Genomic DNA, 16,882 nt, shown 5'->3' on the forward strand with positions numbered 1-16,882 from the left:
AATGTTTCAATATTTCCTTCATCTCTGTGACTTGTGATGCCAATATTTGCAGCACCTTGCAAAGAAGTTTGCTCAATGCTGAAGTCTTCTCTCTAAAGAATAATCTAAAGATTCCTCCTTAAGATATTCTCATTGGGGTTAATTTATATAATTAGTTATAGTTATTTTTATAACTTCCCAAAGATATGATTTCTCATTTTTATAATAAGAACTAAGATTTCATATTTTCTTCCCATATTATGCTCTATTCTTTTTTAACATATAAAAATTATAATTTTAAGCTCCACACAACTCAGAGATAGTGAAGTAGAAATCAATGGCTATGTTTTCAGAACCTTTTAAGAAGACCTGTATTTGCTTCTTAGACATATTTTTAGAGATTATATAAGAAAACATTAAAACTATTCAAAATGAATGACAATGCTTCTGCATTACAGAATCAAGAGGAAGTTTTGCTTCTGTTTTCTCAGGGGAAGGAATAAACAAATATATCTCTTGCTCCATTTAGAAAAGAAGTAAACCATTTGTGCATTATGTCTCAAATCCTTAGTTCTGGATAAAATCCAACAGATTAACCCTTCTCATTAGTCTCCGCCATCTCAGAGCAACCAAGGGTATTTTAAAGCAGACACTATGTAATAATAATAATGATAATAATTATCATAATGATAATAACTAACGCTTATTGTGCTTTTTATCTTCAAAGTACCTTACTGACATTAACTATGTGTCTATTTTCAAATTAATTTACCTCGACAAATGTTTTATTAACTTTGTAAGCTATGGAATGTGTAGTAACTGAGTTCTCTTTTGCAAATAAAAAAATAAATGAAAGGAACTAAGAGACAAGGAAAGGGTACCTTAAACTTTTGCCTCAAATCAGCCATTGCCTTTGTTGAATGAGGATTAATGAAATGCTAATTTTTATAAAATGTAATGTTAACATACAGATCTAAAGTGTGAAGATCACCACTACAACAACACAAATACATACTACCTCAAAAAGATTAGAAAGTAGCCAAATAATATTGTTTGGATAAAATCAGTCTCTAACTTTACTAGTTATGATTCATTATAAAATATTTAAATATGCATACAAAATATTAAATATAAGAATTTTTAAAAATCCTTCTAAGTTTCACTTACGTAATAAATGATTTTATTAATTAAAAGGCTACTTTTTTTTTATTTGTTTGTTTTTTGAGACAGAGCTGCACTCTGTCACCCAGGCTATAATGCAGTTGTGTGATCTTGGCTCACTGCAGTCTCCACCTCTCGAGTTCAAGCAATTCTCCTGCCTCAGCCTCCCAAGTAGCTGGGACTACAGGGGCGTGCCACCATGCCCAGCTAATTTTTCTCTTTTTAGTAGAGACAGAGTTTCACTATGTCGGTCAGGCTGGTCTCGAACTCCTGACCTCAAGTGATTTGCCTGCCTCGGCCTCATTTGTTTTTAATAAATTGAATTCATCACTTTAAAACCATGTCATTATGTTCCCTTAGAGCTTCATTATGTACCAGTCTCTATGTGATAAATCTAAACAGGAAAAAATAGATTTTGATGCTAGCAAACAAAATAAGCTCTATAAGATAAATATAGGCAATTATTTAAAAATGTATTAAAAGAATATCATTTGGTCAAGATGTCCAGCCAATTTCTATGAGGGATTTTGGAAAGAGAATAGTACCCTGATATGGTGTTAAACAAAGTCCACAAATAGACAAACACAAATGTAGAAACAAAATCAAACATTTGTAAATATGATAATTAACAAGTTGAATCTTTTTAAAACTATGTATTAACATGATTAGAGTGGTGAGAATTCGAGGAAGATGTGGTTTGTAAGCAATACTAACAGGTCAGGTTTGATGTTTCAGGAAAATAAAAATTTTTATATTCAAGGATAAAAATAGATGCATTGGCTTGCGTAAAGAGAGAGTAAGGAAATCTGGATAAAGTTGATGGTATGAAGCCAGTAAGAAAGGATGTATGGTAAGATATGGAGTTAGTCACTCTTTCAAACAAAATACAGTTATCCCTTGGTATCTTTTGAGGATGGGTTCCAGAATCTCCCATGGATACCAAAATATGAGATGCATAAATCCCTGATATTAAATGGAGCAGTATTATCATATAACCTATGCACATCCTCCCATATACTTTAAATCATCTCTAGATTACTTATAATACCTAATAATGTAAATGCTATGTATATAGTTGTTATACTGTATTATTTAGGGAATATTGACAAATAGACTGTACATGTTGAATTCAGAGAATGGTGTTTTTCCCCGAATATTTTCAACTGGTGGTTGGTTGAATACATGAATGCAGAATTCACAGATATGGAGGGTTGACTGTTTATTGACCACAGAGACATAAACAAGCCGTAATTCCTGTCCTTCAACAAACTTACAACCTTAAGGAGTAGACAGAAAAGTTATAAGCAAAATTCTAATATTATGATTTGGATAAGCGCAGGTTGCCAAGGGAAATCAGATGAGAGAGCCCAACTCAGGCATGGGCATTCAAGACTACTTCCTGATGTAATACATAATCTTGAGGGGGTTGTATTAGTCCATTTTTACACTGCCAATAAAGACATACTCAAGACTGGGAGGAAAGAGAGGTTTAACTGAACTTACAGTTCCACATGGCTGGGGAAGCCTCAGAATCACGGTGGGAGGTGAAAGGTACTTCTTCCATGGTGGTGACAAGAGAAAAATGAAGAAGGAGCAAAAGCGGAACCCCCAATAAATCCATCAGATCTCGTGAGACTTACTCACTATCACGAGAATACCACAGGAAAGACTGGCCCCCACGATTCAATTGCCTCCTCCTGGCTCCCTCCCACAACACGTGAGAATTCTAGGAGATACAATTCAAGTTGAGATTTAGGTAGGGGCACAGCTAAACCATATCAGGGGTTTTCCTAGTGAATTAGGAATAGTGAGTGGTAGATAAGCATAAGTGAGTGAAGAAAAAGGAATCCGATGCACATTAACATAGATCTGTGGAATTACATTCCATTCCAGAAGGGATTAAAAGATTATTAATATTAGAAGGTTTTAAAATATGGTTATCATGAAACATCGATAGGAAGTTTGCTTGTTCTGCTCTGTGTTGAAAAATAGTGAGAAAAGAGGAGATCTGGGGGTGTAAACTATTAGGAAACTCTGAGAAGCACTGCAGAGGCAGAAGTGGGAGAAGGAGACTGTGAAAAGTCTAGAAGAGGAGAATAAAAAAGAGTGAGAATTGAAAGAGGCTTCAAAATGTTCACTTTACATAAAATGAAGATATGTATGTAACTGAAGAAAGGAAGATAGTGGAAAGGAATGGGGGTTTTAAAAGAGAACATAATAAATTACTTTTTGTATATACATTGACATATTTTGAGATGTATTATTACCCTCATCTAAATAATTTGCTTGATAAAATGGACCTTTCTTATATAACGTATTTGTTCATGGAAATTTTGGTGGACAAGGCACACTTTAATCATATTGCTTGGTAGATGCAAGAAACACAGGTATACAGAGGAAAAAATAGTGAGATCAAGGTGGATAGACATAGAATCAAAAAAATCAGGTATACAAAATTAATTTTCTCAAAGAATGCATATAGAAATAAATGAATGAATGTATAATAAATAAAATATTCTGGCTGTTTTAGTACTTTCAGCTTAAAAGTTGCTCTTCAAAATACACTTAAAATAATGACATTCTTATACCTAATGAAATGATTGCTAATTCAGAAATATTTATTTCTCTTGATAAATATTTTCAAGAGATAGCTGAGTCATTCAGTGGAAAATTGACTTCCAAACCCTCTCATTGTTTCCTCAATATTTAATTGTAACAGCGTGCAGTACATCTGTAAGGAATGAACAAAAAACAGTTTGTATCTCTCATATCATTTTAGAATAAGTACACGTCCCATAGGGGAATTTTCAAACTGCTCACACCATAGGTATGTACACTGCTCCATGTGAAATCAAATCAGTATTCTAAAATGCTGCCAAGAGGCAGGTCAAGATACTTGGAAAACTCTTAAGATTTAAAGTATATGACACTTTCCAATGATTGTTTTACAAACACATTTTTCTACACATACACAAAGTTTTATTAAATTAAGCTAAGTATTTTACACGATTTAAACACTGCTTCGCATTTTTCAATAAAAGATTTGTCACATGAAGTCAGAGAAGATACTCAGTACTCCATAAAGTTACCAAAAAAGAAATGATCTGTTATCAAGCAATATAAATATAAAATAATTTAAACTATAGTTTATTATCTAGAGACACAGATTGCCCAAGAATTTCAGTCTTTCAAAACTCTGTCTGATCCTTTGTAGAAAGGAAAAAAAAAAAGTACACAATGTAGAACTAATCATCTATAAATAAGTAGTTATAATTAAATGTGATAAATACCATAGAAACATACTAGCACCCTCTTACAGAAGATGTCTAATACTAAAAAGTGAAGATTAAATAAACTCTTCATGGCACAGAGTAATGAATGCATTGTTCAAAAAAATCTGAATATTTATAACCAAAATAAAACATGGTCTAAAAAACCAGTAATGTTTATATCATTACAAAAATACTTGCAAATACTTTTCTCGCATTTGTATTTTGTTTTTCAAACATAACACGAAGTTCTATGCACGTCATAATAACCAACTGAATTAAAATTGCATAAAAATTGAGAAATGGCCTGATCACAAATTTTAACTTTAATGTTGACACCCTAATTTAGAAGCTGTATTTTCCTGTGTTAATGAGCCGTGGAACAAATAGAGTCATTCAACCTTATAATTCTGCTTCAAAACTCTGTTTCACAGTCTTCATATTTCTCAATTAGTATTTGCTTTAATAGAAAATATTCAACAAATAGTTAACACTGTACTTTTGATATACTATTTCTGAAAAAGTTAAATACTTTTGGATTAAGGATATAGACAAACATCAAATCAGATGACACTGCTAGAAAATATAGACTGTTTCATGTTAACAAAACATGTCCTTTTATAAGACACAACGTCAAATAAAATGAAAATAAGATTTTAAAAACCAGGAGGCAAAAGAATCACAATCAGCAACTGTGTAGAAGGAAAATAGGATTACATTTATTGGCTACTATATCAACTTAACTTCTCATAAAATCCTCCTGATCTATTAAATAACTTCAGAACTGAAGTATGCTCTCCTATGGGAGTTGTAAAACAAATTAGATACAATTACAATTCAATACAAATGAGAAACCAACCTATTTACCCTTAAGATTTCTCTCATTTTATAGCTTTATCATTTAAATTAGATCAGAATTTTCCCTATGTACCAAGTGGGCCACTTGACATAATAATAAATTTTTCTCGAATGCTTTCTATAGAGAAAAATAGTTGATATGAGTAAATTCTGGAATTCACCTCCCCAAAGTGAATACAACAAACATCTGTTGCAAGAATTGCTTGGCTTTCAGACAGTATGTAAAGGGTGTTCTTTTTCCTAGTGTTTTGCTGTTGTTGTTTTTTTCTTTAAGCTTGTTTAAAAATACATGTTTTCACTATCAGCTCTCAAGACATAAAATCTTAAAATTCTGGTAAGTTAAACCCAGGTCATTACCAGGTATATTACAGAAAGAAAAAATATGTAATTTACAAGACTCCACTTGCTTCTGAAAGGGCAAGAAAATAATTGGGCATGTTGCCCTCTGTCTGTGGGTTACATAGTAATTTTAACCATTGTCTTCATTTCTTAATTCAGTGCTCCACACAAACATAGCAACACTCATAGAAGGGGAAGGGACTACATATATAACTTCCTTATGATTTTTATTCTCTTTGGAGTCCCACTGATAATTCAACTTTCTCTTTTGAATTTCACCGGCTTCTCCCCACTTCTACAGTCAACAGTATCCAGACATGCTCATCAAGCAATAGTGTGTTTGTAAAGTTTCACTCCAGTGACAGGATAAATTATTGCACATTTTCTGCATTAAACATAAAACGTAATAATTTCAGTGGAGTGAGAAGAAGAATCAATAGCCTTTATGACTGATTATCTTTTCTAACTGAATCAAACTTTAGTGCTTTTTGGTAAATTGAATGCATCTTCCTTGATTCTGACAGATCAGAATTTTGCCTAAAATTCACAAGTATTTTGCAGATTAAAATACCATCTTTTTAGCATTGGGAGATTCCATAAAACATACACAAATTAGCAGGTGCAAATGAGTAAGAATGCTTATCAGCAATAGGGCACAGGATGTGCAACACCTTTAAGAAAGAGAGAATAAAAAGACGACGGTTATCTAAATATATTTCTAGTAACACATGACTTTGCTCACTTTTCAATCTTCTACTGCCTCTTCTATAACACCAATGCCTGCTCCCAACAATTTTAAAGTTATTGTTTACAAAATGTTTAAGATTCAGTTCCACAACTCCATTTTTATGCTAACAATAAGGTACTGATTTAATTCTTAAAACATTCCTGAGAGCATTTCAACAAGGCATATTAATACACTACACAGAGAAACTTCTTTGTCACCAACAAATGGGAAAAATCTAGGATGTATCCTTTTCTTTTTAGGCCAGACCCAAAGTAAGTATAACCATGTCACTGTGCTTCCATAAACTTCAAGACCTATAATGGAATGAGCCCATGTATCTCCCATTAAAGCAGTCTAAAGTGTAGACACACACCTGTATGGTATGTGTTTATTTAATCATGGGGAAAAATGCTTCACTTAAAGCAGTCCCCATATTGGTATTACGCAAATTCCATTACAAGCAAAAGTTTTGAGAAAAGTAAATTTAAAATGGATACAAATAAAAAGGAAACTCAAAGCCACATATGCTCCAGTATACACAAGTTTAGAATCATTTTCAGACCATATCTATGACAACGCTACATTTATAACCATCAGTCTTACTGAAAGATGAATCACAAAAAGAAGGAAAAAGATATTTGCTCTTTACCTAGGAAAGATAGCCAGCCAACACACACACGGAATACTCAGAAGCAATTAATTGCTAAAAGCTTCCTTTATTCAATGTGATCATCTTTCATTCCTATGGAGGGTAACCATAAGTCATATGTTAGGTTTAAAGATACATTACTTTCAATTATATGATGTCTAAGGAAAACAGATACACAGGTTCATAACTTTAAAAGCAGAAAGAAAAGAAAATCTTTTTTCAGATATTGCAAATAACTTGAATAAAGTTATCTGAAGTTAAAATGGCACTTATATCTATGTTTTATCAATGTGTATATGTATTATGTATATATTACATACACACATTATACTGTCTACATGTAGTAGTACACACATACATATTACCAGATTTTTTAGAATGAATAGCTGAATAACAATGCATTCTCAGCAAACGACCTTATGATCATAAACTACCCTTCATTACGTACTATTATATCTACTCTATAGGCAGAAAAACTGATGCTGAGAAGTTAAAAGATTTACAAACTAAGGTCTTAAAAGCACATTAGGAGACACCATCATTATAATGCTGAAGATCTTCACATTAATGACTTTCTGAATAGATTTTTATTGCTATTTTTTACTTAATTACTTAATATTATCTATCAGGTATTTTTTAAATTCTATTCTTTAAAAGGTGCTACGTACTTAATGCTGAATGAGGCAACTAAAGTGAGATATGAGCTCTGTCTGTTGAATAATAGGTCCTTGCCTTTCTTTTTTTTTTTTTTTTTTTTTTACTGTGTTTCTAAAATTTGAATAAAAACTCTATTTATATGGTTCTTCTACTTAGGTGTTTAAACTTCAAAGTAAATTATCCAAATTAATCCTATTAACTTATCATAATAAATTGCATTATTCTCATTTTAGAGGTGAGAAGCCAGGCACAGGAATAGGCTATCTGCCGTGGGTCACACACTAAGTGTGAGGGAGGTCTGGAGTTAGAACATGTTATGTCCTTGGCTCCTCATTTACTTTTCAGGCTGAAGGGCAAGATTGTTCATATTAATCATCTCATTCCAAAATCACTTGAGGAAGCACGCAATTTTCTGAAGGAGAGGGGAAATCATATCCTGAAAGTTACAAGTATAAAGGAATACATCAAGAGTTTTGATTTCACTGTACTTACGTTATAATTCACTATAATTTAAGTTTTAAAAATTATTCACGTATCTCATTACTGTAGTACCATGAATCAGAAGCTCTGTTGGCTGAGGCTCTATTTGCCCAGAATTAGTCTCATGCTTTTATAGGAGAGATACAAGCTAAGAAATAAAATTAAATGAGGAAGATAAACATTGGTTCCATGTTAAAATGTATTTGATGGCATGGAATTTGCAAGACAAGACATCAATTTTCAGCCTAGCAGATTACAGAATAGGATCCATTAATCCTAGTCAACATTGAACACTTCAGAGGAACAAGAACATGACATCTGAAGGTGAGTAATGCATGGAAATACTCATGATATGTTCCTAGAAAAGCTGAAGAAGAGAACGAACTAAGTCCACAGGTTAAAACACTAAATAACCAGGTCTTTAGCCCCTCAAAACAGATGAAAAATATAACCAGAAACATCTTTTAACCATTGCTAAATAGCTAGACAACTCTATGCTCTCCAAGTAGGGTTAGGTATGTAAACAAGTGCTAACAGATTGATATAGGCTTTCTGCTTCCTCTGAAAACTAAGGTTTCATGCTGAAAGCAGCATAACCAGCACATTCCTAATTATACGCATTTTTCCAGGTTCCAACGTGGCAGCAAAAGTACAAGCAAGGAAGACAAAGAGTTGTCATGTTAATGAGACATACCTCTTGTACTGAGCGAGCTGCTGGCTTGTCTTGATGATTGGCCAATATTAAAAAGGGTAAAGTGCATAACTGTGGATGCTGAAGAGCTGAGTGCAGCTCATTTCTAGCAGCTTCTAAATCATCCTCTGAAGAGGCACTGTCTAATACAAATATTACCCCTTGAGATCCTTGGTAGTAGCGGCTCCAGTATTTCCGGATATTATCAGCCCCTGTCAAAAACAAAACAAATTTTCGTTTTAAAAAGAGCTTTCACCAACAGTAATTCCTACTGGAAATCAATGTATCTTTTAAAAATTAAGTGCTAAACTCTGTGGTATGGATTAGAACAGGAATTTAGAAAAGGCAGAGATCACAGTGGATGGGAACAAAGAAGGCAGTAGAGCCAACAGGTAGATTTGGCCTTGAAGGAAGACACAAAATCTAAGCCATTCTTAATGACTTTTATATAAAAATGTGTGTGAGAGAACCAGGATAAATACTTCCTAGACTTAAACTCAAAAGGATATTTTCAGACTTTAATACTCTCAAATGAACTACACTCACTACAAATTGAGACTGAACCTGCCTCAGAGAACTGCATGGCCTAGACATCCACCAAGGCTTCTTTCCAAACCATTAACATTAGCTTGGTGATACTTTTTAACGGAACTGCTTGCTGATCAGGACAGCCTTGTTTAATTTCACCTAGAGAGTTATTAGCACAATAGCTCTACGTGTCAAAGTGCTAAAGTTTGTGAAAAACTAAAATCATGGCCTTTGATACAATTATATGATTCTGTTTGGCTTCGTAACCCATGAGGAAAAATAACAGATGACTTATGGTCTCAATGAGATAAGATGTTTATTAAAAAAACAAACAAACAAACAAAAAACATATGGAGAGGCTGGGCGCGGTGGTTCACACCTGTAATCTCAGCACTTTGGGAGGCCAAGGCAGGTGAATCACCTGAGGTCAGGAGTTCAAGACCAGCCTGGCCAACACAGTGAAACCCCATCTCCACTAAAAATACAAAAATTAGCCAGGCGTGGCGGCGGGTGCCTGTAATCCCAGCTACTTGGGAGGCTAAGGCTGAGGCAGGAGGATCGCTTGAACCCGGGAGGTGGAGGTTGCAGTGAGCCAAGATCGCGCCACTGCACTCCAGCCTGGGCAACACAGCAAGGCTCCATCTCAAGAAAAAAAAAAAAAAAGGCAACAACACCACATGGAGAGTCTCATCAGCCAAGGCATGTCATGTAGTATTCCTCTTTGTATTTCCATTATATAGCACAACATCTAACTCAAAGTTCAGTACTGGAATAATGAAAATTGAGGGAATGAGGGAGTAAAATTATATACTAATTAAGCTTTACAAATTTGAGACTAGAACAAACTCTAGAGATGATTTAGTCCAACTCTGTGAGGAAACTGAGGCAGAGAGAGGTAAAGTAAGTGATCCTTTGTCACGTATCTAATAAATCACAAAATTGGGATTTGCATGAGTTAGTAGACAACCTGCCCAGGGAAGGCACAGGCACTTCCCATTACATCATGGTGACTGCTTTCATTACTTTCATTCAAGAATAGGAGGAGCAATATATGTGCATGTGTAGGAAAGGGGTGCTACTGGTCATATAATGACAATTAGATTTCAAGGAATTTCACCAATTTATTGCATATGATCAAGTCCTAACCAGTTAATAACTGTATTTTAGTCATCCACTGAACATCTAGCTCCTATGTTTGACATATTATGTTATGTGTTAGGGAAACAGTGGGGACTGCAGTTTGGTGTGTCCTGGCTGGCAAGGGTCACCTGTTTGCTTCTCTTCCCAACTCTGCGCTCAGTGACATCCTGTTGGTAGCTTGAAATCAATCAGGGTGAAAGTACTGTCACTATGGAAATCAGCAAATCCTACATATCAAGTCCTTTCCTCTCCCAGAGAGCCAACACACTACTGATGACACTGAGCAGCTTATATTTTCTGGGAGAAATAGAAAAGAAAACTCAAAGATTATAATAGAGCACAAGAAAGTGCTGTCATAGAGGTACTCATTAGGTCCTCTGGGAGCAAGAGATAGGCATTTCATCTAAAGTGGGGCAATTCTTTTTTAATTTCATTTTTTAAATTTGAGATGGGTTCTCGCAATGATGCCTAGGCTGGACTTAAGACTCAAGTGATTCTCCTGCACCAGCCTCTTGGGTAGCTGGGACTAAAGGCACACACCATGGTGCCTGGGGGGGCAAATCTCTTGAAAGAATAATATCAGTAGCCAAACAGCTCCCATTTATTAAACACTTCCTATCTTCCAGGTACTAAGTGTTTTAAAAAGAAAAGCTCATACAATTCTTACAACAATCTAAGGAGGGAAGTATAATTGACTAAGGCTTTGAAACTAATTTTCAGGTCCTAAAATCTGTGATTTCACCATTATACTATACGAAAATAACTAGGTATATATTTAATAAGAGGATCAAGGACATTTGATGTTGAGTAATGTTAAATATGTGAAGACATGCGATATGAGCAGGGTTGATGCATATCAAGCAGGGACCAACTAAGAAAACAAAACAAAAATAAAGAGGAAGTTTAAGCCAGAGATTATTTAATATAGGGAATTCATTGCTTAGGTGGTGGTGGAACTAAGGAAACAGCAGGGGTGCTGAGATAAGTAACATCTTAGGTCCGGTTCCCTAGACACAGAGCCTGAGATGGCATTTCTTGTACACCTGATTTAGAGGGAGTGCTGTCAGGAGAAACTAGAAGTGAAAGAAGTAAGCTAGAATGGGGGAAGAAGCTAGGCAAAGATATTGTTTCAGAAATCTAGCCTCAGCTTGATGTGATGAGGAACTCTAGAGCACGGATTGAACCACAGAAGTTGTCTAGTCCAAAGGCAAGGGGGCTGGGCTATTATACCCTTGTATAGTCACTAGCCATCCCTGGGGAGCAGGAGGAGATTGGGGCATGATCTCATAATCTCCCAAACATATTTGGTTGGTGCAATTACTGTCAGCCAAGGGCAGGCCTCTGGAGAAGAGTACAGGTGTGAGTCATTAGCAGCCAATACCCGCAGCAGCTGGGACATGGATGCGCTGGCCCAGTAAAGGAGATCTGGGTAGGATACCAACAGCATCTGCTACAGGCTACATCCAGACACTATCCATATACTCGAGAACCATCCATAAGCAGAGGGACAAAACTGGAGGCAGTGTTGCCCGGTGGTAAGTGTTTAAAACAACAAAAATAGTGTGCATGTGTATCTGTACACAAGCTTGTTATAAATTTCACTAACATAAAGGATGTGCAGCACAGTTTTCATAGTAAGACTCAATGCAGCACGCTTTATTGTAAATTCCACATAGCCAACTAATGCCCACAGAATGCTTTCGTTGAGTTTGTGTCCACAGAAAACTAATGGCTGCAATTGACAAACTAATGTAGTTCTGACATGAATACATGAATGGTGGCTGCTCAAAGTGTTTTTACGTATATTAAATCACTTACCCATGACAGTCTAATGACTATCATGAGGTAAATACTGTTATCAATCTCATTTTATCAACAAGGAAACCAAAACACAAAACGATTATGTAACTTGCCCAAGGTTACACACCTAATAAATACATTTAGGTCTAATGTGATTGAGATAGAGATCATGGACTAAAAGGGCAATGAGGCTAAATAAAGAACTATATTACCACATAAGCTAGGAGAAAAGAAATGGAACCCTACTGGAACAAAAGGTAAGTAAATGCCTACATACATTAATGGAAATATGTCCAAAAACATTTCCCAACTGGTTAATTCAATGGATAGTTATTAAGTACCTATTCCATCCATACAAGTCTCTGAGCTAGGACCTAAAGAGATATTTAGAAAGCCATTATTCCTCTTAACTGAAACCATCAAATCCTGCAAAGTAATACAAATTACAATGAGGCCTGCAAATATAGCAGGCGGAGCAAATACATCCACACATTAGATGGTGTCCAGTGAGTCAGGTATAAAGAGAATTTGGTTGCATGTTTTAATAGAGCTTGTCCCTTGGAAACACACAGGACACCAGGAAATTCAACTTCTGCAGTCAACTCTTTCAATGAGAAACTATGTTTTCATTGGCCACATTTAGGAGTACATACGGTACCTGAAAATAGTGAGACACACACACACACACACACACACACACACACACACACACCCCCAAAGAGAAATACCATAACTTTAAAAAATGTCCCTTATATGACACAATGTATGAATAATATATTAATAGTGAAAAGATCCTTTTCTTTAATCTCCTGCTACAGTCTTGTGCCCAGTCTCAGCATTCCTTTCATCATCAATGCTGTACTTGGAATTCTAAATTCCCATTTTGCCTTCTGCACATGGCTTTGGTCAGCAGCAACCTAACCCATACCGAGACCAGGGCACTTCACCAGCAACGAGATGAAGAATGGTATGCGGTTGTTCAGTCCAGCTTAGTGGGCCATGGTTTAGTTACCAGATTAAAATAAGAAATGGCTGTGTCATCAGTCCAGCTGCCAGGTGCTTTGAGGAGTGAGCCTAACTGGGAAGGTTAGGGACACCTGTCTGATGACCACATTCTCAACTCCCAAACCAAATCCAAAAGAAGTAACAAACACAGGAAGTGATGTCTTACAGCAGGCTAAGGCCACTCTTAGTCTAGTGACTGAAAATGCCATGCTCTGTATGTAATGTTGGATGCTGTGTCTTCCCCTTCCCTACAATATCCATCTTAACCATTCTTTACAGCCTATGGCTCTTAAACATGCATGCTCATTTGAATAGAACATTCTGTCCCTTCCCGTTTCACTGGAGCCTCTCACATTTTCTGGGAAGCAGCACCATGTAGTGGAAAAGAACACATGGTCTTTGGAGTCAGATAATCCAGAGTTCTATAGATCTGCCACTTATTTGCTGGACTTCAAGCAAAACGCTTGTCTTCTCTGTCTCAATTTCTTCTTCCATTAAATGAGGATAATAAAGCCTAAAGAGTTAAATGAGATGACGTCTATAAATACCTTACAAGGTTAGATACAATGTGGTATGTAGGTGTGGTAGGGGTGGGTGATGACTATATGTTGATCATCTTTTATTTCCCATGTGGATATTCACAGTAGATCTCACTGTAGTCTGGGGACTTTGATTTTCTCCAGCTCAACAGTAACCATTGTCTTTTTGACTTAGTTTTCTGACTGCAATTGCAACATAACATGGTTAAAGAGCAAACTCAAACCTGGTCTATGATTTGTACATTTAGATTAAAAAGCAAAGGGGTAGTCCTAACAGTAGTGGGGCTGGGTGAGGGTGTTGCCAAATGTCCTAATTATCCAACATCCAATGTTGCCTCACTAAAAGTTGGAATAAACACTTGGGAATGTAAGCTCATCAGGAGGGCCAAGCAGCAGAGTCTGGCTCAAGGTACCACAATAAGAGTAGAGGGAGAACACAGGAGCATAACAAGTCCTCATTGTGTAAATTCATTTCTGTGGCACACTACAGATGTTAACACATCCTCTCATTATTTATTAATACATCCATCCAACAGATATTTACTGAGCACCTGGCACCACCCTAGGTGCTGAGGAAACAGCAGGAAACAGACAAAAATTTCAGTCTTTATACTGCTCACAGTGAAGCCAGCCTATCATCATAGAGGTTAAAAATCCCAGGTACTCATCTGACCAACTGGGACCTAACAAAGGTCTGCAAAGGTCTGCGGAGAACCTCTGAAAAAGACTTAGCTCCTCAATAAAAAGAGATGCCCAAAGAAAGCCACTTCTCTTACAGTTTTTAGATTTTGTTGAGTGTTAAGCTGAATCTTTGAACAGCATCAGCCTTCTAGCAATCTTGAAGGAGACATATCTACACACTGAGGATGACAGAATAGGAAAAGAGAAAGAGCCTGGGTCCTCGAGCATATCCCTGAGCAGCAGAACCAACCACCTACATACATTATAAGGACTCCTTGTTATGTGAGCACAGTAAATGCCTGTTACTCAAGCCAATTTTAGCAGAATTTGCAACCAAAAAGATGCCAGGTTCCCTCATGTTAAATTAAAAGGCTATGAATAGGTTCCTTAGAGTAGTTCTTTGAAAGATGTAACCAATGAGCTTAAAAATAGGGATATTCAGGAATCAACAATAAAAACAGGTACTCAAAGTTATCCCTGTGGAAAATCTGATCTCTAGACCACTGCTGTCCTGTTGAAATTTTTGCAATGATGAAAATATTCCACATCTGTGCTTTCCAGTATGGTGGTCACCAGCCACACATGGCTATTGAGCACTTGAAACGTGGCTAGTGTCACTAAGAAACTGAATTGTTTGTTTCATCTATTTAAAGTTAAAACACCACATTGGATAGTGCCGCTCTAGACATTTCCATAAGTGACTGCTGACATAAGAGACTGCTAGAAACCACTAAGACAGGAGCAGATACAGAGATCTCATCCTGTCTTTGAAAGGAAGAGCACAGGGCCTTGCTGGTATAGGAGGGGCTATCCAACAGTGGGTTCCCAGAGGGCAGTTGCTGAAGGACTTTGCAACAGGCCAACCAAGACTGCTGCCAGCCACACTGTGGTGGTAGAAGAGTCAGGATGAGAAGCTCAGCTGTTCTCCTCTTTCCATCATCTTACCACAGTCTTAAAAAATTACAAGTAGGTAAGAATAAATTCCTTCTGGAAAACTCAGTGGGACTGGAGACCCATAAACAAGCCAATTTTGGAGAACTTGAATTGTAAGTGGGTATTCGAATGTTAGTGAATGTTGTAGCCTTAGAACACAAGTTACCTCAGCAGTATTATTAACACTTTAAGAGGAATGCTTCCCAACATGGGAGATGAAAAGGAGAAAGAGAAAAGCAATACTTTTAAATTCTTTTTAAACTCCTCCCACCTACAAAACCTCAGCCTTTTAGATTGGTGATTCTTTGGACTTTTTTTCGTCTTTTAAACAGACTCAATCTTTTTTTTTTTTTTTTTTTTTTTAAATAAACAACTAAGAATTCAGGCAGGACTAAGACATACATATCTAAACTCAAATTTTTATTATGGACTTTCCCACCCATACAACAAAACAAGCCAAAGTACAGGAAAGTAATTTAAGCCCTCCCACTAAATAGTCAAGACAAAGTTTAAATATATAAAGATTTCAATCTAAAGGGAGATGTACTTTCCTATTTCACTTTTCAAACAGTCAAAAAACTAAGAGTCAAAAAGACAATGGTTACTGTTGAGCTGGAGAAAATCAAAGTCCCCAGACTACAGTGAGATCTGCTATGAATATCCACATGGGAAATAAAAGATGATCAACATATAGTCATCACCCACCCCTACCACACCTACATACCACATTGTATCTAACCTTGTAAGGTATTTATAGACGTCATCTCATTTAACTCTTTAGGCTTTATTATCCTCATTTAATGGAAGAAGAAATTGAGACAGAGAAGACAAGCGTTTTGCTTGAAGTCCAGCAAGTAAGTGGCAGATCTATAGAACTCTGGATTATCTGACTCCAAAGACCATGTGTTCTTTTCCACTACATGGTGCTGCTTCCCAGAAAATGTGAGAGGCTCCAGTGAAACGGGAAGGGACAGAATGTTCTATTCAAATGAGCATGCATGTTTAAGAGCCATAGGCTGTAAAGAATGGTTAAGATGGATATTGTTGGGAAGGGGAAGACACGGCATCGAACGAGGTTGCGGGGGGGCAGCAGAGCATAACCTTGGAGGAAATTAGGAACAGGTGGATTATGGGGCACAGTGAGGAGAATGAATGTGAAATAGAAAATCTCAGTTAGTGACAAGTAAATGGCTAGTGTGAAAACAGAATATGGATGGCTTCGTAAGTCAGGCAGAGTGTCTAGATTGGATTCAGCAATTAATAATTATTATACAGTCCTGAGAAAAACTACCTGAGGCGGTTTTGTGTTGTTGAAGGACCCTGTCTCCCACTCACTGCCTGTTAATACTTACATTGAACAGTACCATCCACCCACACCTGCACTTCCTCCAGGTCCAAACTGCCAAGCACAAACAAATACCCCCCACACTCCTGGATGTATTGCTA

At 36.4% G+C, this 16,882-nt stretch overlaps 1 protein-coding gene across 9 annotated transcripts in view; it reads right to left on the reverse strand.

Moving 5' to 3' along the window:
• Nucleotides 1-16,882, reverse strand: part of ARL15 (ADP ribosylation factor like GTPase 15) — a 429,205-nt gene that overhangs the window by 219,850 nt on the left and 192,473 nt on the right. For all 9 annotated transcript variants that reach the window (XM_054555005.2, XM_054555003.2, XM_054555001.2 and 6 more), the window contains 1 exon segment: nucleotides 8,814-9,022. In XM_054555005.2, coding sequence (XP_054410980.1) covers nucleotides 8,814-9,022 — 209 coding nt within the window.

This window comes from Pongo abelii, chromosome 4 (assembly GCF_028885655.2).
Source record: "Pongo abelii isolate AG06213 chromosome 4, NHGRI_mPonAbe1-v2.0_pri, whole genome shotgun sequence".
NCBI lineage: Eukaryota > Metazoa > Chordata > Mammalia > Primates > Hominidae > Pongo > Pongo abelii.